The 22,269-nt window shown below is 43.2% G+C and overlaps 1 protein-coding gene, 1 long non-coding RNA gene and 1 other non-coding gene across 4 annotated transcripts in view; 1 reads left to right on the forward strand and 2 right to left on the reverse strand.

Moving 5' to 3' along the window:
• Positions 1 to 1,319: 1,319 nt before the first annotated feature.
• Positions 1,320 to 12,724, reverse strand: EIF4G2 (eukaryotic translation initiation factor 4 gamma 2). The gene is made up of 23 exons (XM_063397374.1): positions 12,545 to 12,724; positions 12,395 to 12,493; positions 10,638 to 10,702; positions 10,444 to 10,509; positions 9,912 to 10,037; positions 9,462 to 9,564; positions 8,657 to 8,788; positions 8,497 to 8,563; positions 8,262 to 8,413; positions 7,722 to 7,832; positions 7,113 to 7,196; positions 6,931 to 7,029; positions 6,606 to 6,747; positions 6,356 to 6,516; positions 5,817 to 5,930; positions 4,918 to 5,043; positions 4,576 to 4,680; positions 4,280 to 4,495; positions 3,729 to 3,987; positions 3,315 to 3,519; positions 2,670 to 2,881; positions 2,441 to 2,562; positions 1,320 to 2,141 (listed from the first exon to the last, which is right to left on the reverse strand). Exons 1-23 carry the CDS (start codon positions 12,722 to 12,724, stop codon positions 2,076 to 2,078), a joined length of 3,012 nt encoding a protein of 1,003 aa, XP_063253444.1. The 3' UTR covers positions 1,320 to 2,075.
• LOC134551783 (small nucleolar RNA SNORD97) lies at positions 5,608 to 5,775 on the reverse strand. The gene has a single exon (XR_010080683.1). It is a non-coding gene; the product is annotated as a small nucleolar RNA SNORD97 (small nucleolar RNA).
• A 4,760-nt stretch (positions 12,725 to 17,484) lies between the features above and the next one.
• LOC134550823 (uncharacterized) overlaps positions 17,485 to 22,269 on the forward strand; it is a 59,816-nt gene continuing 55,031 nt past the window's right edge. Inside the window, exons 1-2 of one of the 2 annotated variants that reach the window (XR_010080457.1) lie at positions 17,485 to 17,517; positions 18,259 to 18,414. This is a non-coding gene — a long non-coding RNA (uncharacterized LOC134550823). The other variant, XR_010080458.1, reaches the window with a different exon arrangement.

Consider the following 22,269-nt stretch of genomic DNA (forward strand, 5'->3'; position numbering starts at 1 on the left):
CTCCCTATCTTGCCTCTGCAGTGCACAGGAGCAGAGTGCATCTCATGCTTCACATACAGATAACCAGATAAACAAAATCACAGCACCACACCACTAAACCAATCAACAATAACAGCAAAGTTTAAGGATAAACTGACAAACTTGGAGAAACACAACACTATTGGTGAAGCAATGGTAAATTGCACTGCACAGCACCTTATTACACTTAAAAATGCAATTCTGGAACAGAACTTCAAAATAATTAGGATTAAATGAACCCTGTAACTGTACTTGTATTTGTCCATCTTGTTAAGTGAGTACTGAACTGCAGAACCTTAGTGCCTATAGCACTCATGACTCTTAACTGGAGCCCACACCAGTATCCTGCTCTCCCCTGAACTGCTGAATACACCCCTTTCTGAAATGCAGACGGTGCCATGGAGTTCTGCCAGCAATTCCAGTTCAATACCCGTATGTCATTGGGCTTGTAGAGCACAGTACCTGCATTTCCTGGGCTCTGCACTGCACAGAAGTTCCCAGGGCAGCAGCAGAGGACCATGGCTCAGGAACGCTCAGGAGAGCAGAGCTCTGACTGGGGTCAGAGATCCCTTCAAAGCAAACCATGACTGCTGTTCCAGCTGCAGCATTACAGGATGCTCCATTCTAACTCCACTTTTCCTCAAAGCATACCTAGTTATCAGCTCTAGTCCTTTTCTTGGGCTCCACTTCTTCACCTCCTGTGATGCTCAAGTTTCCAGGCTACAGCACTCACACCCCTGGCAAACAAAGCTCCAGTCCAGGAGCCACTACCCTTTTGCCACTGCAAATATGTTTTGAGTATCAACAAGGACAAAAAAACTCACTGGGGACAAAGTTCTAGGAAGTAAGGTATTCTGAGTATTTAATAGATGACATTTCAAGCCTGTACAATGCAACATCATTTAACTCCTTTGTAGGATTTTTTTCTTTTGCCAATTTGATTTGAGAAACAGGCAGCTAACAGACAGTGCCACTTGATTCAGAAACATGCATGTGGCCTGGGGGAAGCTCAAAGCATTACCAAGTCAAAAGCACATACTCACTGATAAAGCATACACTGGACCACAAGGCAAACCCCTACTTCTTCAGCAGAATTCCATCACTTTCCTCCTGTCACAACACATCTGTAGTGTTTCATCTTGTCTGTGACCTTATTCAGAATTCATCTGCATATCCAGACAAGCAGTGTAAAAATAATTTCAGGATGGTTGCAACCTAAGGCAACTCCCACTGATGTTTCCTTTCTTAAGTGAAGAACTCATCAGCCAAAACTTTTCTACTGGGAGACATTCAGAAACAAGTCAAGTATCACAATGTTTATTGATAGATACAAGTATATAAAATCAGGGCATGAACATGTCTTGATAAATTAAGTCGACTTAATTTCAGTACTGTAAGAGGGACCAATTCAAATTTCTCACCATGTCATGTCATACCCACAAAAACCTCTTCCAAAGGGCATTAAACCATCTCTTCAGCCGATCAGTTTTTGTGCAAGTAAACTGTTCCTTTTAAAAAAGACTTGTGCACTTGCCCAGGCTCAAGGATATTAAAACCTAGCACATAAAGCCCATTACTAGAGGTAGAAATACAGGCAAATATACTATTACGGCAACAACCATCGATTACAGTTAAGGATTCTCTGTAACAACCAAATGGATAACCAAATATTGCAACAACTCAAGTATTACACTGAGCAAAGTGCATTTCTACAGTATTCAGTGTTGCTATTCAGTTTCTAACTTAAAAACAGCCTATGACAACTGGCAGCAAAGAAGACCCTTGCAACTGACTGCTTCTGCTCGAGAACTTATGATGTAATTATTGCATGCTGCTAATACACTGTTATCTACACATTGAAGATACTCTAAAATATTTTTATTGTAGACTATTAAGACATACTACAAAAACCTTTTGCAGAGAATATCCTAGTGACATACTTCTGCTTTAAATATTGTGAAACATTACAGCGGAATGAATTTTCGCAGTGGTTAGGTCAAATGCAGTTACATCATAGCAACAGTATGTTTGCACAATTTAAGGCTTTGGCTGGTTCTTTAGTCAGCTTCTTCTTCAGATTCTTCTTCTTCAGCAGTTTCCAGCCAGGTTAACCACTGGTTTACCTGCAGTTACACAAAACTGGTTTTAGGGAGCAGGAATTGTTTCCCCATTAGGTATTTCTGCAAAACACTCATCTTCCCCCAACTCATTTTAAAAAAACCTTTCAGCCACGCATGCACTGCACAGAGGCCTCTAATAAACAGGAGAGATTTGGTTCATCTTGCTTTTAACTCCTTCCTAGTGAAATATGCAATGAAGTTGCTAGATATTTACAAGTCTTAGACACTTCAGAAGTCTTGTCAAACACTCCAGTGCAGCAGAAATACAAACCAAGTGTCTATTCTAATGTTAACAGATTTACCTGGAATAGAGCTTTGCCTTTCCCTGGAAACTCTTGAGTAATGTCTTCTTTCCATGCCAAGAAGGCTTCTTCTTCAATGATCTCCATGTCATAGAAATGAACAAAGAAGCGCAGTAACATGCCTACAAAAGTAAATTTAAACTTGGTTAGCTTTATAACCTTCTCAGCACCTTACTGAACTTTAAGAATGCAGGGAAAGCCAATTCAGGTAAGACATTGATGCACTTACCTTTTGGAAAATTATTGTTGTAGCAGTGCACCTGGAGTGCATATAAAGCACTCACTTGCAGATCAACATGGTCATGGAGGAACTTCTGCATCACTGGCTTGAAGGAAAGAAGCAGCTGCTTTTCCTGCTCCAGCTGCTCTTTAGATGGAGCAGATGAAGAATCCGATTCGTCACCTGGTGGGTTTACTTCACTAGAAATATACTGCAAGAAACTGGACAGGAAAAAGCAAGGAAGTTCTGTAAACTAAGATCAAAGCATTTGACATTTCAAGTTCAGACAGCTCTCACTACAACTTCCTCCTGCTTGCACCTGCAGTCAGGAGCAAGCACAGGGACTTGGACTACGGTTGATTGTGCACCACAAAAACCCTTGGTTTGCCTTCGTTACAGCTGTACATTTTAGAAAAACACATGGGTCTAGACTTGCTCCCAAAGAAAACATTTCACACTGATGCAAGCCTGGAGACTTGCTTTTCTTCTCAAATACAATAGGATTTTACTAGAGAAGGTTCACTCAGAACCATGTCTTCCCCATGTACTGCATCTCGGATTTCTGCAGAGCCACATTTGAGCCTTTACAGAGCTAGTGCCTTACTGGCAGCTTAACCAAACAAGCACCTAAAATACATCAAAACAGCATCTCACCTGGTCATCAATATATTCACAAATCCCTTATCTACATGAAGCTTGGGTGAAATGTTATCTTTAATCCACTTATAGATGGCTTGAGGGGATGGATCCGATTTTATTTGCTTTAGCAGTTCCTTCTCCAGTTTCAGAAGCGGGAACAAGAAGCTAAGCCCCTTCCCTTCCAAGATCTCCAGCATGCGGTCCTTGTTCTGGTCGATTTCTGACAAGGAAACAAACACAAAAGTGCTTTTAAAGAGCTGTGAGTGATGGTTCATGGCTCCAGCCGCCCTTAAAAAACATCATTCCTAACAATAATGACACCTAATTCCACTAAGATAACACTGCATGTTACTTTATTCTGGCACAAACTAGAACAACATCGTGCTTACTCTAGATCAGGTGACAGAAGAGCTCTGTGGCAACTCTTACCTGGTAACATTTTCTGCATGTTCACTTTGCTTTGTTGGAACAATTCTGTTAGCCATTCACGGTCTTGTAACTTAGCCAACTGCTGAAGACAGAGCAGGAAGAGAGGGAAATGGGTGCCGCTCTCCAGTGGTTGAGCCAGTTCGGAAATGCTCACCAGGTCTGAAATAATGGCACGGGCTGCAAACTGTGCTAAGTAGGATTTCACCAATGGGATGTCCACCTCCAGTTTGGGGCACTGGTCCAATACATTCAGGAATGCCTAGGAAACAGTACACACACACAGGATGAGATGCTGAGGTCCTTCTGTTCCTGTGCACCATAACACTCATAGTACATTTTCTGTCATCACTTGCAAAGAGGATCCCAGGTTCCAATTGCTCAAATACTACACATCTTCCTTTCAATGCTTCTTGTGCCCCTCACAGGTTTATGTACTATCTTTACCTCCTCAGATTAACAAGACTTAGAAAATATTTGCACACCGCCTTCACAGCAGCAACACACCATGAAGTGCAAACAAACAAGACTGCAAGATTATCACACCCCAGTACCTGCATGAAGTTGTCACTGGTGGCTATTCCCTCCTGTTTGAGCAAGCTGATCAAAGTACTTGCTTTCTCTTTGTCCTCATCTGATCTATCTAGGGATTGAAGGATGACTTTGCTCAGCATCTCAGGAATGAAGTGTTTCGGAGCTCTCATTTCTCTCACAGTGTTGACAGCATCATTAGCATTTCCATTGTTCAGATACTCAGTCACAACAGCCTCCTGGAGAGGAAACAAGTACAGGTAAACATTCCGAAGAGCACATCTAAAGCTTTAAGCCTCACTATTGCACACTAACTTACAGTTTGTTTAAGCAGCTCTTCCTTAGAAGGAGGTGGTTTCTTGGTGGTCTTTGCAGGCTTCTCTTGTATAAGTGGTGGATTTGTTTTAAGACCAAGTTGAGGCGGCTGAAAAGAGACCAGAATTTGTTTCTTTGTAGCCATCTTCCTTTGCTTATTTTAATTATTACAATACAAAACATAAAAAAGCAGATGGAACTCAAATTTGTTTGGTTTCATACATTCTTTTCCCAAGTTGCCCTCTGTGCAAAGACAGACTTCTCTCTCTCTTCCCACATTAGAAATTAAGTTTTCCAAGCACAAACGGGGAAGTATAGCCAACATACAGGAGTTTTTGGTATTTACCTGTCCCAAAGGCGGTGTCTGAGTGCGTGGTGGTTGAGCACTGGGAGGAATCATAGTTATCTGGGGCTGAAGCTTTGGCACTTGGTTTTTATTCATTAGAAAAGACTGAGCAGGTCTCAGGCTAATCTGTAAACAGTAAGCCAAAGAAAAACTCAAACTGTTTTAAGCATTCTGACCAACAAAACACAGCCATGGACTCACTCCAACTGATCTCTCTGAAGCATGACTCCATTTCTACAATATTAATACTAAAATATAGATTAAGCCACATGTGTTCAGAAACTCCCCCAAAAGCAAGTTACTGGCATTTATTTCAACTGGTATAAAAACCTGGAAATGCTCCTTTTAGATGCAGTATGTTAGAGACCCAAGAATATTATCAGCATGTTCACTGATGTATTTTACAGCCAAGATAAAACTCTACCAAATTGCTCAGAAATCGGGATACAAGTCTGGTTAACACTCAAAATCACAATGCAGTTTACTCTGCATTTGAAATTTTGCCTATTAGCCAGTTCTAAACAAAAGAAAACAGAAAAAAAATTAACCTGGTCCAGCACTTCAGGGTTTCTAAAGTTCAGGATTTTCTGATGTTTTAGTTATATGTATTGTTAGCAATAGGATGCATGGGAACTGATGTCAGAGTAGTGTTCTTGAAAGTGTGTGGGAAGGAAGGGACACCCCAAAAAATTGCCCTCATATCTCAGTCTTGCTCACAGGACGCTGGATACCCTAAGGAAAGTGAGGGGGGTAAAAGGTAAAAGAGGAAGGGACAAAGAAGGAGGAGAATGAGGAGGAGGAGAAAGAGTTCCAGCATTAGTCCTCATAATAACGCGTCTTTCTATAATCATTGGGCAATATTTAGAATAGGCTGTAAATAATGTAGGCATGGCATGTACCTCATCTGCATTAAGCTGTCCTTTCTTAGAAAACCGAGGTGGCATATCCTTCGACTGTCCTTGTTGCTGGGATAAGAGTCCCTGATTCTGGGTATGGTAGAGTTGGCTTTGCCCCTATTTCAGAAAGGGAGATATAGAGAAAGAAGTGCAGATGATGGAGTGGCGTACATCATATGGTAAGTAGCACCAGAGGGACCAGAGGAACAAAGACTATTGGCCAGGAAGGGAGAAAGAAGGAGCAGGGGTGGTGGGAGAGTAGCCTCTATCCCTAAAAACAGGGCCATCTTTTAAAGAAAACACACCGTTCTGACCCACCAAAGCCACATGCACCTGTTCTTGCAGTGAAAAAAAAAAGTGTGCTTCTTGCATCTTTTGTACAATTTAAAAAGTGGTTTAGAATTTTTGTATCAGCTGAGCATCAGTTACCAGAATCAAATCTGAATAGGTCTTTCAACATAAGCAGACTACAATCCATAACATACGCATCTCAGGAAGTGCTTCTAAACAATCTCAAGTCACTGTGTGACCATCTTCCTTACCTGACTTTTCAGAAAAGATTTGCCTAGGTCTCCAAACTGGGATTGAGCAGAAGGCATGAGGTGACCCCCATGGCCATTGAAGAGTTGGTTTGAACGATGGCGTCCCATGGTGGGTGAGAATCTATCCTGAATAACCCCTGGACCAGTACCAATTCCGCTACCTGGATTAACAAGGACACCAATGAGTTTTGGTTCTTACTCAGCGCTGCAGAGCCACAGCCATGCCATCACCCCTGCGGTGCCAGCCTACCTGGCATTTGTCCAAACATATCAGCAAGCCCTCCGAGTGGGTCCCTGTCAAGTTTCATCCTGGGTGGCATAAAGGGTCCCTCCAGAAAGAAGTCGCTTCGCATCCCTTGAGACATAGGAGCAGGAATAAAAACTCCCAGATCCTTTAAAACAGGAATTATAATTTGGGTCAGTTTCAAGTAGCAGTCCCAATAAAGCCAAGTTTTTAGCCCCAGCTACAGAAGTCCATCTGGTTTTAACCCTTAAACCAACTGTCACACCACGTGAGAGCTACTCCCAAGTGCACGGCACCAAGCCAGGCTCTGGACCTTCCATGCAACACTCACTTTTACTGCATCTTGACGGATTTGATTGATAGTCTTTGGTCCATTGTCAAGAAAAGCTTTGCGAGGAACCCAGTTGTGTTCTCTCAACTCCACAGTATCCTTGGAACAGAACAGGAAATCAGGAAAGGATTCAAGACAATTTCGCAAGGATAAAGCAGCAGGAAGCCATTTAATCCTCATACCTGCAGCAGGAAACGAATCCTTGCTGGCAATTCCTTACTTGACATCAAGGAGCGCATACGGGCAAAGTACTGATCCATTAAGGACTGGGGGAAGAAAAGTTACAAGTTGTGATAATTCCATGAGTATCTAGAGTGTTTTCACTCAAGACAATTCAACAAGCTGCTCCCCTTTTCCTGCTATCTCTAGCTCCCTGATGAAAGAGTTTAAAGATCTGAAGTATGAAGACATCTGAATCAGAGATAAGCATCCTAGCCAAAAATCTATTCATTTTAAGCTTACCTCCAAACCCCCATCTCTCAGATCACCTAGCTGTGCTACAGATAGCTCCTCAGCACATCTTTTCAAGGAGTGTTTAGAAAAACAACAGTCTCACTTATACCATTTCCTGAGGATTCTAACACTACATCCTGGCAAGATGTTTAGACCTCTTTTTAAGACTGGCTTTTTTCATCAGGAGAACTGGTCTAGGAGCCATAGTTGGCACTCTTTTCTCTGAAAAATCAAACCTCTGTCTTGCACTTATGAATACTGAATAGAAAAGGTTCAGGCAATCAAGTCTCAGCCATGTAATTTAATGAGGTTAATGACTGCACTGGCTAGGCACATACCTTGGCTTTCGCATGATCTAATCTAGGTCCCACTGTCCTCATTATCTGACAGAGGCACTCCAAATCCTCCCCCATATCTTTGAGTTGGACTCTCTTCTTCTTTTCCAAAAGCTGAAAAATTAAAGAGGAAACTTAAGATGTAAAAATTTTATAAATGACAATTTATAATAAGCAACAAAATTTGCACACTGCCACATACAAAAATACTGTTTTGTTCTGAATGCAAATGGACTTAAAAATGAAATTTTAAGGACTGCCAATTCTTAAGCATGTGTATTTTGAAGCACCTACAGCATGCTTCTGGTCTAGGCCAAACTGCATTTCCCTTGGAAACAATTCCTATAGCTTTAAACAAAGCTGATTTTACTTCTTAATCATGCCAAAAGATAACAGTAGGCGATGGGCAATGGTGAGAAAACACTCTTGTGGCATTTTATGCTCCTGCTCTAAGACTCTCAAAGCAGAACCAACATTTGCATATTTTTTTTTAGTTTTTAATTTCTGTTTTTCCCCTAGTCCCCATCCAATCTGAATACTCACTGTTTTGATGCACTTATGAAGGATAGATTCATGAATAAGATCAAGCTTGCCAAGTTCTCCAATGAATTTGATGTTCCCCAGCATCTTGATCTTGGCAATGGCTCTCTGTTCCTCCTCCTCAGGGAGGAGGGGACCATCGTGCTTATCATAGACTGGAAAACAAAGAAGCCTGTTTTACATGGCTGTGGGAAAAGATGACAAATAGATTCTGTATTAAAGCGGTTTCAAAACTTACTATCAACATTTCTGGTTCGGTTTTCAAATTCATCTTGAAGTTTAGATATTAGGAGGCGTCTGAATGTCTAGGAAAAGAGAATAAAGAAAACATTAAAGCTAATCAGGGCAGCTACAAATGCATGCCAGATTTACTATTCCAGGTTGAGAGATGCACTCACTGTGCTTTGCTTCTGTCCTGGATGACTCTCTGCTGATGGGCCATCAAAGTTGGGTGCATCTTCTGCCAGTCGCAGACATAGTTGAGCGTACAGCGAGCTATACTTGGGCTCTTCAAGGGCTTTGTCTACGATCTGCAGAGATTCAGGTTGAGTCAGGCAGCAGTAGGGTGCAAATGTTATCAGCAAAGTGAGTTACAAACACAGAATGGATTATTACCACTTATCTAGAATATCCTGGTTTCTGCTAAATCAAACACAGAAACAGTGCGGTCCAAAACCAGTCTTAATGCTGAAGCAAAGGACAAAAGCCACTGTGTGCTACTGAAGAGCTTCTATAATCCTGGGCCAACATATCTCAAGTTTATTATCCCAATACCTAAGTTAGTATCACCCATCTGATCTCATTTAAAAAACTGATGTAACAGTTACATCAGTGTCCCAAGAGGTCACCAGTGGTAGGCTTTCCAAAACGAAGAGGCTTGCTCCTCAGGAAAAGAGCAAGAGGGGGAGGTCAGGCACATAGGACAGCTAACAAGCATCTTAGATTATTTTAAAAAATAATCACAGAACTTTCAATCATGGTTAGTGATCGTGGAGACTTCTAAATGAGTAACTTAAAGCACTAAACCTACTTCCTCCCCAGCAGATCCTTTTCCACACAGAAAGCAGGGGTGGGAGGTGGTGTTTGATAATCCAAATACACAAAGGCATTATTCATGCTACTTCTGTATCCCACCAAAACCAACCAACCCCTACTTTTTAGCATGCAAGGAAACTGTAGTTAGAAGATGTGCAATCAGCTTACCAGCAGTATGACCCCTTTTAGGATGAGCTTAGATTCTACACCCACATTGAGGAGCTCAAGGCATAGCTTGTCAAACTTTTCAGGAGTAAGCTTATTTAGTATGCTGAAAAGGAAAAAAAACCAAAAACACTGAATATACAGATATCGTAAGCATGCTACAAGTCACTTTACACTTATCTTTTTACTTTTTAAGGCTACTAAAAATTGCAAGTGCAATTTTCCATTTAACTGTTTTTTTGAGACCTTCAGGCTGTGAAGTATCACTGAAAAGACTAATCTGCTTACAATAATTACTTTAAGTGTTTTCTGCTGCTAGATTATAAGGTTGGTTCCTTGCTAAAGGACAAACCATCCCCAAAACTGAAGGCCCACATCTTCCTTTCCTCCAGCCCATTTCTTAGCTACAAATTGCTAATGGAAATAGTAAGGAAAGATTTGTGAAGAACTTACCCTCTTACTTTCCTGAAGATTGCATCATGTCGTTCTTTGTCGTTTGCGGAGTCGTCATCTCGTCTAGTGCTTCGTGAAGGAATCCATTTCTGAGCGTTTTGCCCTGGGGTTTTCCCCAGGAACTCGCTGCAAAAGTTTGAAGAATACGGTTGTTAAAACAGAAACAAGTGATGTAAAGAACTGCCCTTTTAACCTTTCGGTGTTGCCTTACTCAAACCAATTCCATTACTTGCTTTGTTAAGAACACATAAACACCCGTGCCACCATCTGCTGCACAGCAAAGTAGTCACTCAACAACAATCTCAAAAATACTCTCCACACTTTTCAAGTTCAATACATGAACAAGACCATGCACCTCCTACCAACCATGAGGTACACTTTAAAGGGCACAGACTGGGAAAACATTTAAAGGTCTTTAACTCAGTAAGTATTTCTGGTACAACTTTAAAGCTAGCCTATTTTCAATTCCATATTCACTAGCACGCATGCTCCAACTTTGAAATCATGCAAATCCAAGAGCAAGATGCCCTACCTGTTGCTGGCAGTCTTGGGATAGTGCTGAGGTGCACCCCTACCACCTCCTCCGCCTGAAGAAGCACTGTTAAAAACAACCATGGAATCCTGGGTAAGTCCAAACAGCTCGGGTTCTGTACAACCATTACACTAATTTAAGATCTCCTCAAAGGAGATTTTCCACTGCTAATTACTCATCAAACAAACAGGTACCTGAAACGAGAAGCACCCCCTTCTGCAATCGCACTCTCCACTTTGGCGGCTTGACAACGAAGAATCTTCAAAAGAATAAAATTAAATTGACGGGGTAGGGAAAAACAAAACCTAGAAAGACAAACCAAGCATTCATATTATACTTGCTTACTATCAGTCACAGCGTTTCATTTTAAAAAGTACAAATGTTCGTTCGACAATAACCCTCCAACTGAACTTGACAAGAAGTAAGAGAACTTTCACTCATGCAATCCTTGGGACAGTCACAGGAAAGTCGATTTCATCATCACAGCCAAGTTTTCCAGTGGGGCAGAGGGGAAAGACACAAGGGAATCATGGACTGAGCAAAACCCTCAAGATTACCCCAAAGCCAGAAGTACTCGCAGAAACGAACAAAGTACCTTTTTTCTGATTATACAGCACAGTGAGTCCTTTATTGACGTGATTTAGAAACTATGATTTATAATGGCACGACAAAGCAGCCGATTTCCAAAGTGAAAAGCGTCAGACAACAAAACGCACGCTGAATGTATTAAAAGGCGTACATCCTGCATCCAAATGGCGTACTAAGCTACCAAATACCGAATAAAGGTACTGGCCACGCACCACCTCAACTTTCAGCCTGCAAGACAGAGCCTCACTGCGCTGCTCACGCAGCACAAAGGCGAGCTCGGGGCCAGGAACGCCCGGGGCAGGGAAGGCTCCGAGTGTCCGGGTGCGCTCGGAGCCCCCGCAGAGCCGAGCGGGGCCAGCGCTCGCTGCCGCCCGCCGGGCACGAGGAGCGGGCACAACATGGCGGCGGCGGCGGCGAACAAAGGCTCGGCCGCGGAGGGCGCCCCCCGCAGGCGCCGCGCGGCGCCGCCGCCCCCCGCCCCGCCCGGCGGGCGCCGCCCGCTGCCCGAGCCCGCCCGGCTCTTTGTTCTCCGCCGGGGCGCCGGGCGGGAGCCGCTCCCCGGCACCGCGGCGGCCGCCCCGGGAGGCACGAGGGGGAAGGAGGCGGTATCGCCCCGCACCGCGGCGCCCGAACCCCTGAACAGGAAACGGGGGCGCGTATGCTGACGCGGGGCCTCGGCAGCCCGCTCCCGCGAAGGGAAGGCAATGAACAATAGTAAAAAATAAAATAATTAGAAAATCCTCTCGCCACCTCCACACCAGCGATGTGGATCCGCAGCCCGCTATGTGTACCGCTGCCACTCTCTCCAAGGGAAACCTGGGCGACAGTGCGGGCGCCTGCAGACCGCGGCCAGCCCACCATCCTGCAGCCGACCCGAGGCGACTAAAGGCACGGCCCGTACGGACCGGAACTGCCCGTTCCCGTCTCCCTCGCTCTAACCTCAAACGCTGCCGCTCAGCGTTCCCTCCGCGCCCGGCTGGGGCTGCCGAGCTCCTCTACCTCCTCGCTCAGCGGCGGCGGGGCTCGCAGAGCCGGCAGCGGGAGCGGCCGCCGGCCCGCGCCGCCATTTTGTGCGGGTGAAACAGACATGCAACTGACAAGAAAATGGCGGCCACTCCGGGCAGCCGCCATTTTAGGCTGCAGCAGCAGCAGTAGCCGCTCACTCCCGGCCCCAGATCCGCGCTTCTCCCGCCACTCCCGCGTTTCTCACCTTCCCTAAGGCCTTGTCAGCTTCCCCGGGTCCCGGCGGCTACCAAGGGCAGGGGAAAAGGCAAGAGAAGGGGGGGGAGGGGAAGGGAGCCGGGGACCGGGGCTGGGGAGGGGAAGGGGGGAGCGCGCGGGACAGGGCGAGTCTCCGAGTCACCACAGCAGCAGCAGCAGCACCGGCCCGACGCGTCCCCCCAACTCCTCCATAGAGCGCCGACCGCCGCCGCCGCGTCTCGGCCGCTCCCCGGCGGCCCCACTAACTTTATCACCCTTCACGCAACCTACCCCACCTCCCGCCGGCACCCGCCAATCGCCGCCGACCGCTCCACCCGTCCTGCCAATCACAGCCGAGGAAGGGGGCGTGGCCGGCGCCGGGGTGGGCGGTGGAGGGAGGAGGTTTGGTTGCGCCGCGCCGCCGCCGCAGTGCAGCACCGCTATTCACGAACGCCGCTGCGCCGGGGGCTGGCGCCGCCGCCGCGCACAGCATCGGGGCCTGCGCAAGTGGCGCAGCCGCTCCATGGCGGCCGCGCGGCCGCCGCGTCCCCTCGGCGTTCGCTGCCGGGCTGCAGCCCTCACAGCGCTCCAGTGCTAGGGGTCTGCCGTGCGAGCTGCAGGCACGTTCACAGAAGGGTATTTTAACATATATATATATATGCTAGTATATATGTTCGTAAGAATTTTTGTTTGTATGAGGCTTTTAAAAATTTATTTAATAAATTTGTTTAAGCTCACTCCATCAGCCCACATTTCGGATTTGGCTGAGGTAAAAAAAATTAGCGGATAGTAAGTGGTAGCCCTGGCCTGGCAGTCAGACCCGGAGAGGGAGGTTTGCTATCTGAACTCCAGGAGCCTGTCTGTATGGATCCAGTTTCAGATTTGCTTTCGGGGTTTGGAAACTATTTGTCTGCATGTGCTTTTGGCCGTGGAGCGGCCTGTCCGGGCCTGCAGGCCGCTCTCGGACAACCAGGGCTCGGGAGAGACATTTGTGTTTGTGGGGGTAAGCACTCAGCTAGCGGAGTGCTGCTGCTCCTGCTCAGTTAAACAAAACAAAGATGGCCAGGCTTGCAGCCGTAGGTGGAAGTTTGAGTCATGGAGACTTCCAGGCACTCACCCGTGAGGGGTTTTATCCTTTAACGGCCTGGCCTCATCCCAGATGGTCGCTAAGGTGGCTGGCTTCCCAAAGGTCTAAATGCAGTTGCCCTGGCTGGGGCAGGGCAGACAAGAAAGGCCCTGGAAAGGTGAGGAGAAGCCCCACAAACACCCACATCTGCTTTGTTCACACATCCGCCTCTCTGCTTTTGGTTTGTGTGACTCACGGTTCAGATGACTGGGAGAAAGTGATCCATGGGGTAACTCCTGAACCGTGCAGATGGCAAGTCCAAACACATGATCCTGCAGAACTTCCAGTTTCTTTCCAAAGCCACCCTCATTCCTAATGCTTTCAACACCGCATGCCACCACGTCCCAAGTGTTATGTAAGGCCTAAAGGGGGCTGTCATGTGGGAGTTCTTGTATCTTATCTGGGATGAAGCTTCTTCAAGGTAGGTTTCCCCATATCATACCTGTAGGCATTAAGCACAGTTTACTCACTGGATGGTGTTATGGGAAATCTCAAACTATCTGAAAGTAAGTTTTGAGCTCATACGTGTGGAATAATGGTGACACAACTGTGACAGGTACTTGTCATACCAGAATTTTGATGTAATGACACTTTCCCACATGTAACAACCACCACACTACTGCAAGAGCTTGGACTTCACCAGTAAATCTGCAAGAACAGAAATGTGCAGAGCGCTGTTGAAATCCATGGAATCCAGCTTGAAAGGAGGCGACAGTGGGTGCAGAGGAAACAGCAAAGCCAAGATTCAAACCAATGTTAAAACTTATGAAGGTTGTTGAACATTTTCAGAGTGAAAGGTAATCAAAAATTATTTGCAAATCTTAGTAACAGAAGTGAAAGCAGGGATTTTGTTTTGGATTGGATGGCAGAATATTCAGTGTTTCCAGCATAAGCATTCCAATGCTGTTAAACTGTAAATGAAAACTAAGAATTTATATATATTTGGGGAGAAAGGACAGAAAGGGAAGAGGACGGATTGGGAAACCTGCTAAACATTGTAGGTACATAGTGACAAAGTGTCAACTTTCATTTTCTTAGAACATATTATAACATACTTATTACCATAACAACAGAAAATCCCCCAACATTTGGTCAGTAAGAGAACAGCAATGTTTCCTTACAGCTGTGGTTGTTTTTCTAAGATTGAATGCTGAAGGATTCAGCAGGGTATGTGGTATCCTATTGCATTGCTCACACTGACTTTAGCAGGTGGGAACCAAAGAAGTTTCTGTGCTTGGCTGCTCATAACATCCCTTCACATGTGCCACACTTTGTCAGCCTCAGAGACCTGCTGCACAAGTACAATTGATGGAGGCAGTGAACCGTAATGCAGAGGACAAAAAAAAATTATGAAATGCCTTCTATTTTATACATGTCACCTTCTCCTGAAATTCCTTCACTTCTTGGCATGGAAAACACCATTATTCATGTCTGAGAATGTAGCAGCCCAATTGTTTGTTTGACTATTTGGTAAAAAATTTACCCAAGGAATCTTTTTTTTTTCAGTCTGTCCCCTTGGCTTTACCAACAAAAAAAACCCCAAAAAACCAGTCTCTGTCCACCCAACAAACAAGACCAACCAAAAAACCAGAAAGGAATTTTATGGCTAGCAGTTGCAGTACCACCTCTCATGCCTCAGTCCCTTTTGTGATTTGTCCAAATTCTACCTCTCCTTTGTATTTTCCCCCTTTCTCTCCTCCACTTGCACTGGACACCAGTGATGCTTTAATTCAAATCAGGTGGTTTCCAGCTGGCATAGTGGTAGTTCTGGATTTATTCCTGCGAGTCTGAACTTGCAGAATCGATGTGCAATTCCAGCCTGAGTGCACTGCCACTGTTTCTTTTGAGAAGGGATGTCTATCAAGTGTCCTGAGGAACCCTCTGTGTAGCACAGGAGCAGGAATTGCTGCACAGATGCAACATCTGGCTGAGAGGAAGGGATATGCCCCTTGCAGCACATATGGGAGAGCTCAGAACCTGGGCAGGCTCCTGTGAAAACAGCCCACAAAATGTGGGAAAGGACCTTTCAGGACTGGGAGCTTTCCCTTCCTGTTGCCAAGCTGGAATCCCCACAACCTCCCCAGTGCAATAGGTTGCCTTGCAGTGATTCCAAGGCAAGAGAATTACTGCAGAGTAAGTAATGCACTGGCAATTCACACCCTAGTTTATCCCATGGTAATTTCTCCAACATAATCACCTCCTGCACCTTCTAATTTTCCCAATAGTTTTTCAGTCTGTGCCTCTTCAGGGGAGCCTTATTTTTCTTCAAAGCCATCGTGGCCCACCCAATGGATGAAGTAGCTGGCACACACATTTAACCAAATGTGAAATGTGCTAATTTAGTTTTTCCTGTGACAGAAGCCTGTCTCAAGGAGAGCTGTGCTGTAGAAAAAAAAAGGCCTGGGGGAAGAAGGGAAAAAAGCAAAACCCAAACCCAAACTGAAAAATACACTTGTATTTTTCATTTAAACATTTCTTTTGGCACTTCTACTGAAGCAGAATGTTCTTAGCAGCAAACCCATTCATACTGTGCAGATTCATGTGTATAGGAATTGTTTGCATTGTCTCTTGGAGAAATGCACTAATAATACATTGGATATGTGCCTAAATTGTACAGTATAGCGTGGATGGTGTCAAAGCATTGCAGAAGGCTTTGTGGTTGTTCTCTACAGGATTTTAATTTGCAGAGTATTGGTATTAAGCGTCTGTGTATCTGTAGAGGTGACTTTGAGTGACACTGATTTAACAATACTCACTGAGGCAAGAGCATCCCAACCCTTATAGACAGTGGTGCACTTTAAACCACCTAGGAGGTCCCTTCTCTTTTCCCTTCCTTTGGAAAATCCTTTGCAGTAGATTTCACTGAGTCTTCCATCTAATGAATTATTTTGCTTTTGTTCCGTTGTCTTCTGAAATGCTGCATCCAATACCTTAACTCACCAGCTGGATTCCTGCTGCCCAGAACCAGACATACTAAAATATATATTACAAAATCCACCTCCTGATTCCCAGTTTAAGGTGCAGAAGACTTGCTGGGTTTCTCAAGCGTAACAATACGTCTGGCAGTTCCAATTGCACAGGACTCTTACCGTGGTTCTCCCTCTGAAATCTGGAAAGATACTCGGGGTGTGATTTGAGAGTTAGCCAGGGAAAACTGCCTGGAATAATCAAGTGTCAGAGATAGTGGGATTTCACCAGGGAATGTTTGTACAGGCCGTGAGGGAAGGGAGGCAGAGCCCATAGCAGCACAGCTTGCTTTGCTTTGCTTTCACAGGCCTATTTAGAACAAGGAATATTTTTAGCTGATATAATTGTACTAATGCATAATCATCATAACTTGCAAAGAGGAAGATTGCATATGTATTCCCAGAATGGTTTAGGACAACAAACCAACCAAAAAATAAACCCAGCAGTGACTGTCTTCTCATCAGGTCCAGTTCAGTGAAATATATAAGCTGCAAAATTTTCACATTCTCTGGTCTTCTGAAATGACAGATTTGTTCATGGTCCTTAGCTTAGCAGAGTGAGTGTGCTGTGCTGCAGTGTTCTGTTTCTGGCATTGGTTAACACCAGCTTTACAATAAAGTAGGGAAGATTTCAAATTGATAATTGGCATTATTTGCCAGGAGAAGAGCTTTTCTTTCTCCTAATTGCTGCCAGCTCATGTTTGAGTTACCTTAAAGCATGTCCATAATTTGTAATTTTTATAGTTAATAGATTTTCTATTTTCTATGTTCATGTCTAATTTTGGCAGCTTTTAGGCCCTCCAGTAGCACATTTTACTGAGTTCTGTGGCTTAATTGTACAGTGTTTAAGAAGTAATAATCCTTGCATCAGTTTTAGGATGTATTGGCTTGATTCCATTCTAATCTGCCTTCTTAAGTGGTTTTGTGGCAATCATCTTCTATATGAAATTACTTATATTCAGAAACACCTACTTCAGCTGAACACAAAGTACAGTTGGTTGAGTTGGAAGAGCTTCCAAATGTCCTATAGCTGCACAACATTACTCCTTAAAAAAGATGTATTATTGATGAACTCAGAAGCATGGATGGGAAATTGCTATTACTGAAATGCTGCACATGATCCTACCAAACTAATTCTGTATTCTCTTTTTCAGTGCAGAAGATGCTGTGTCATGGTTTGTGTGTGAAGAAACAGTAGGAACACACCACAGAACATTTATATACTTTTATCTGCTTGTAGCTAAGGGCTTTTGTTGGATGTAAAGAGCTACTCCTTGCTGTTTGCCTTACTTTTTCAAGAGCAGAAACACAGAATGGCTTCTTACAATTTAAGGTAATATTCAGGCATAATAGTTATAAGTGGTTGCCATTAATATGATTCCTATTAATGAAAAAAAAGAGAGTAATAATTCTCTGTTAGATTTCTGTAAGGACCACATTTTCTGATATTTAGGGATTAAAGATCCACTTGAGCTGGAAAAAGGATGAGGAAAAGCTACTTTGCCTTTTCAGTCCTTAGGAGGAAGCAAAAACACAGGGAAATCAGGCAAATATTTATAAATCCAGGGTAACCTTTGGAAGGCAGTGAAGTCGTTCTATTTTCCTTTGTTAGCCATTTGAAAAGTTCAAAACCTTTTTTTAATTAAAAAAGATGATTATTTGTATGTATGAGCATGCTATTACAAACCTGTATTTTTAAATAGGTTCAAGAACGTTAAACCATTAGATTACAATAAACAGCATTCCCATTGTTTATTCTATGGTTCCCTTTATTAAATCCAGTCTACTTTGAGTATGTTAAAATTGTTTTGCATTTCTGTAGATTAATTTTATATTGTCATTCTTTAGTCCCTAATCCATTTAAAGCAAGCGCAGCTGCTCAAGTGCAGCTGTAATTTTTTTCCTATTTTGGTGAAATCTCTCTTGTTTTTAAAGAAATTGCATAAAGGAGGCGTTTTGGGAAGAGAGATGGGAGAACAGAACCAAAGCCACTACCAGAACATGACCTAAATCAGAACAAACATTGGAAGACTGTCAGATGTTAAAAAAAAGAAGGCTGGATCTGACTCTGAAAGTAGTTTCTCTTGACCAGTAGGTATTTCTGCCTTCATGTGGCATGATTTCATGTCATACAGAAAAGCTGGTCCAGAGGAGGGCCGTAAAAGTGATCTGAGGGCTGGGGTACCTCTCCTATGAGAAAAGGCTGAGAGAGTTGAGGTTGTTCATTCAGGGAGGGTTTAAAGTGGCTTTTCAGTACTTGAAGGGCACTTGTAAGAAAGATGGGGACAGATTTTTTAATAGGGTAACAATAGGATAAAGGACAATGGTTTTAAGCTAAAAGAGGGTAGATTCAGGGTAGGTATGAGGAAAAATTTCATTACAATGTAGTGTGGAGCAGTGGCAGGGGTTGCCCAGAGTGGTGGTGGATGCCCCATCCCTGGAAACACTCAAGGTCAGGTTGGCCAAGGCCCTGAACAACCTGATTTAGTTGAAAATGTCCCTGCTCATTGCAGGGGAGTAGGACTACATGAGCTTTAAAGGTCCCTTCCAACCCAGAGTATTCTGTGATTCTGTGAAAATGTTAAATGTGTTCTGTGGGTTGAAGATAATTAATTCTCTGAGGCAATACAAGCCATTTCAACACCATAGAATCATTTCCTGTTAGCCAGCTTCACAAGTTTAATGAACAGGAAATTGATAATCATTAACAAAAGGTAAAAAATACTTCAGAGATGTACTTGAATAGCACGGTCCCATTTCTCTGGATTCTCTTTTGTGGAATTTTGAGTAAAAATGGAAGGTCTGAAAAGAAAATATTCTGAAAACCTAGTTCTTTTGCAAGTTTCTGGGCGTGTTTGGTTTTGCAGCCTCCCCTGGAGCTGTGGGAATCACTGTATTCTGGTCTGGGAGCAATCCCAAGAAGGGTTGCAAGGTTAATATGGAGGTGTGGGAGAGTTCAGTTGTATGTGTGCTTATTGTAAAATACCTGTAAGCAGAAGAATCTCCACCTGGAGCAACTCTTTTCTTGGTAAAAAGGAAGTGAGTTTGTTTCTAGTTTTTTCTGGTCATTTGTTTAAGTTTAGGGTGTTTGTTTGTCGTGAGTTTTGCTGGGTTTTGTTTGTTGTTGGTTGTGGTTTATTTTTTTAAGTGGAAACAGTATAAATAAGCGTAATTTCATCTTAGGTAGTTATTCTGGTAAACATAAATGATTTTCTGAAATGATATTAATTCTGCAAGGCTTTCAGGCTTAGCATTTACATGCTGTGTGTCTGAAGCAGAAGTCCCACATGCAAAGAATCTGAGATAACTCCTCTGCCCACAGACACATTTGTCCCACATGTGAATAGCTGGATCCCTAGACTGAGATAATATTGGCTTGAATTTACAAAAGTTTATGCAGGCTAAGTTCTCCAGGTAATTTGGGTTACATTCAGACACTGCAAGAGCTGACCCTCCTGGGGTTGAAGTGTTGAAGAGACACAAACCCCACTCCTGAGGTAACCAAAAGCTTTCATTCCTTCTACAAATATTACACTGAGTATTGTGGTTTTAGCAATGGAACTCTGTTTAGGCACTAAAAAGACACTAAAGGACATAACCACTGATTAAAGGTCAGTTTTATCAGGATGAATTTCACTCAGTATTTTATCCATATTGTATACATTATTGACTCATTTATTGAGTGCAGCAGCTCTCAGAGAGTTAGCTGAGAGCACATCTATAGGCTGCTGCCTTCACATCCTCATAATTCATCTGGTTCCGTTAGTAAATAACAGGTTTGTCATGGTTGTTTCCTAAATAACTAGTAGAAAAGCTTACAAAAAAAGAGGAGTCAGTAATTTCAATTTAAAGCTTGCTCTGATTCAGTGAGACAGTTTGGTTTTTCCACCTTTACAGGTCAGAAGCTGCACTAGCAAATCTCAGCACAAGCTCAGATTCTTACTCCTTACAGGAGTTAAAGTGCCTAGAGAAGCCAAAATATATATAAATAATGTTTTAAATCTATCTCTGCCAATGGATGTTTCCATCCTCAGTTAGCTTGGTGAAAACTTTCTGGAGTTCTTGCACTTATCCTTCTCTTCCTTGGCTCTGATTTTCCTAAGTAATAAATACATTCTTAGTCAGCTCCCCATTCATCGTGCTCCCAGCAACCATATGGTAAATATACTCACATTATGTCCCTCACTAAACAGATATAGAACCATGATAGCAGTGTAACAAACAGAAAAAGTACAAGGATGAGGATGTGTCAGCAGGAGAACGCTCTGGAAGATGAGTCCAAACACACACAGTTTATGGATTAATTGAAATTAGAACTTGGATACTTTCAGCCAGGAGTCTTACATTGAATTATTAAAGAACTTTCTAAGTAAATTACAAAAACAGTTAAACTAAATAAATTTTGAGCGGCAAGAACATCTGAATAGAAATATAGCAGAGTTTAAGTGGTCATTTAAAAAGATAATTAAGAGAACCTATGTATACCCACATAGAAACAACAGAGGACTTTAGCAGAGCAGTTCACCTCACACAACTCAATAAGGACTAAAGCTGTCTGCCTTTAAAGTGGAGTAAAACAGTAACTATATTCAGTGAATCTTCATGCAACTCTCATCCTTTTTCAGTGCTCTAAGCTGTATTTCTCAGTTTCACTCTTCATGACAGGTGTAGTCACCCCAGCTGAGGGGCCGAGGAAGAACTTGTACAAAGCTAGATTGCATTATAGAAGGAAATGATCCATCCTCCTACCTGGGACCTACCAACATTATATTTGCTCTGTTTAACACACAACTGCATCTCTAGATGATGCATTGCCAAGAGGCAACGTCACTCACAGGAAAGAAACTTTCTTTAAGAAGAGCACACGTGAAAGGGAGTGACAATTGCTGTGCACTGTGAGCTGTGAGCAGCAGCACAGTGGGAACAGGCAGGGCAAGGAGAGGTGCCAAGAACAATCACACTCCAAGCTCCTTGACTGGAGTGAACTCTGGGTGCAGAATGCTCCCTTCTAACAGGTTTTTCTGTATTGTGTTAGCAAAAGTTGCAAAGCCATAGAAGCCAAGTTAGGGAAGACAGGATTTATCTGTAACAAGCTTCATCCTGCTGAAGTTGTATCATAAACTGCTACAGAGATATCAGATAGAACACAGGCAAAAACCCCAACACACCTGGGCAGGTATTTTACCTTCTAGCAGCTACGTTTTGGATACTTCAGAGGTCCTTTCTCTCTTCTCATCTAAGTTTCCTAAACCTTCTAAACCTTTGAGTGCAATCTTAGCAAGTTCAGTGCCAGTGGAATAGGAAATTTAACTTTATAATGGCTGGAGATAGTAGTCACTTCTCAATGGAAATAATAACAAAAAGTATTTTCAAAGAAATTGTAATCAATATTCATGTCGGTGACTGCTCAGATCTGCAGAGATTCTGGGTAAGACACAGCATTTGGAGAACTGATATTTATGTCACTGATATATTAAATTCAATAGTGACTTCCTCCACTCTGATAGTGGTCTCTTTCCACAAATCTTTGAAGGACAGGAGGGGTTCACAGGTTGCAAGTCTGTATCAAAACCAAGAATATTTCAACACAAAACACATTCTAGTTGGTAGGGAAAAATTTGATCAGTCAATTATTGCTCCTTTATTCCAACTGCTGTTTCATTGACTCACATGGTTTGGGCAGAAAGAATCTAAAAGAAGCCTTCAGAAAATGCATACATCACCGTGGTATTTATGCTTACAGATGTGAAAATCCCTGTAAATATTACAGGGAAACATTAATTGGTTTTGGGGGGTTTAGCCAGCTAGCAATGGAAAAAAAAGGAAAAAAAATTCAAGAAAACACTTCAGCATTTATAGTCTAGGCTACCAAAGCCTCAGAATCAGTGAACCTTGGGATTCAAAAGAGGGATTTGCAGCTTGAAACTTTACTGGAAAGTAAATAAA

The sequence above is a fragment of the Prinia subflava genome, chromosome 5, assembly GCF_021018805.1.
Source record: "Prinia subflava isolate CZ2003 ecotype Zambia chromosome 5, Cam_Psub_1.2, whole genome shotgun sequence".
NCBI classification, from domain to species: Eukaryota; Metazoa; Chordata; class Aves; order Passeriformes; family Cisticolidae; genus Prinia; species Prinia subflava.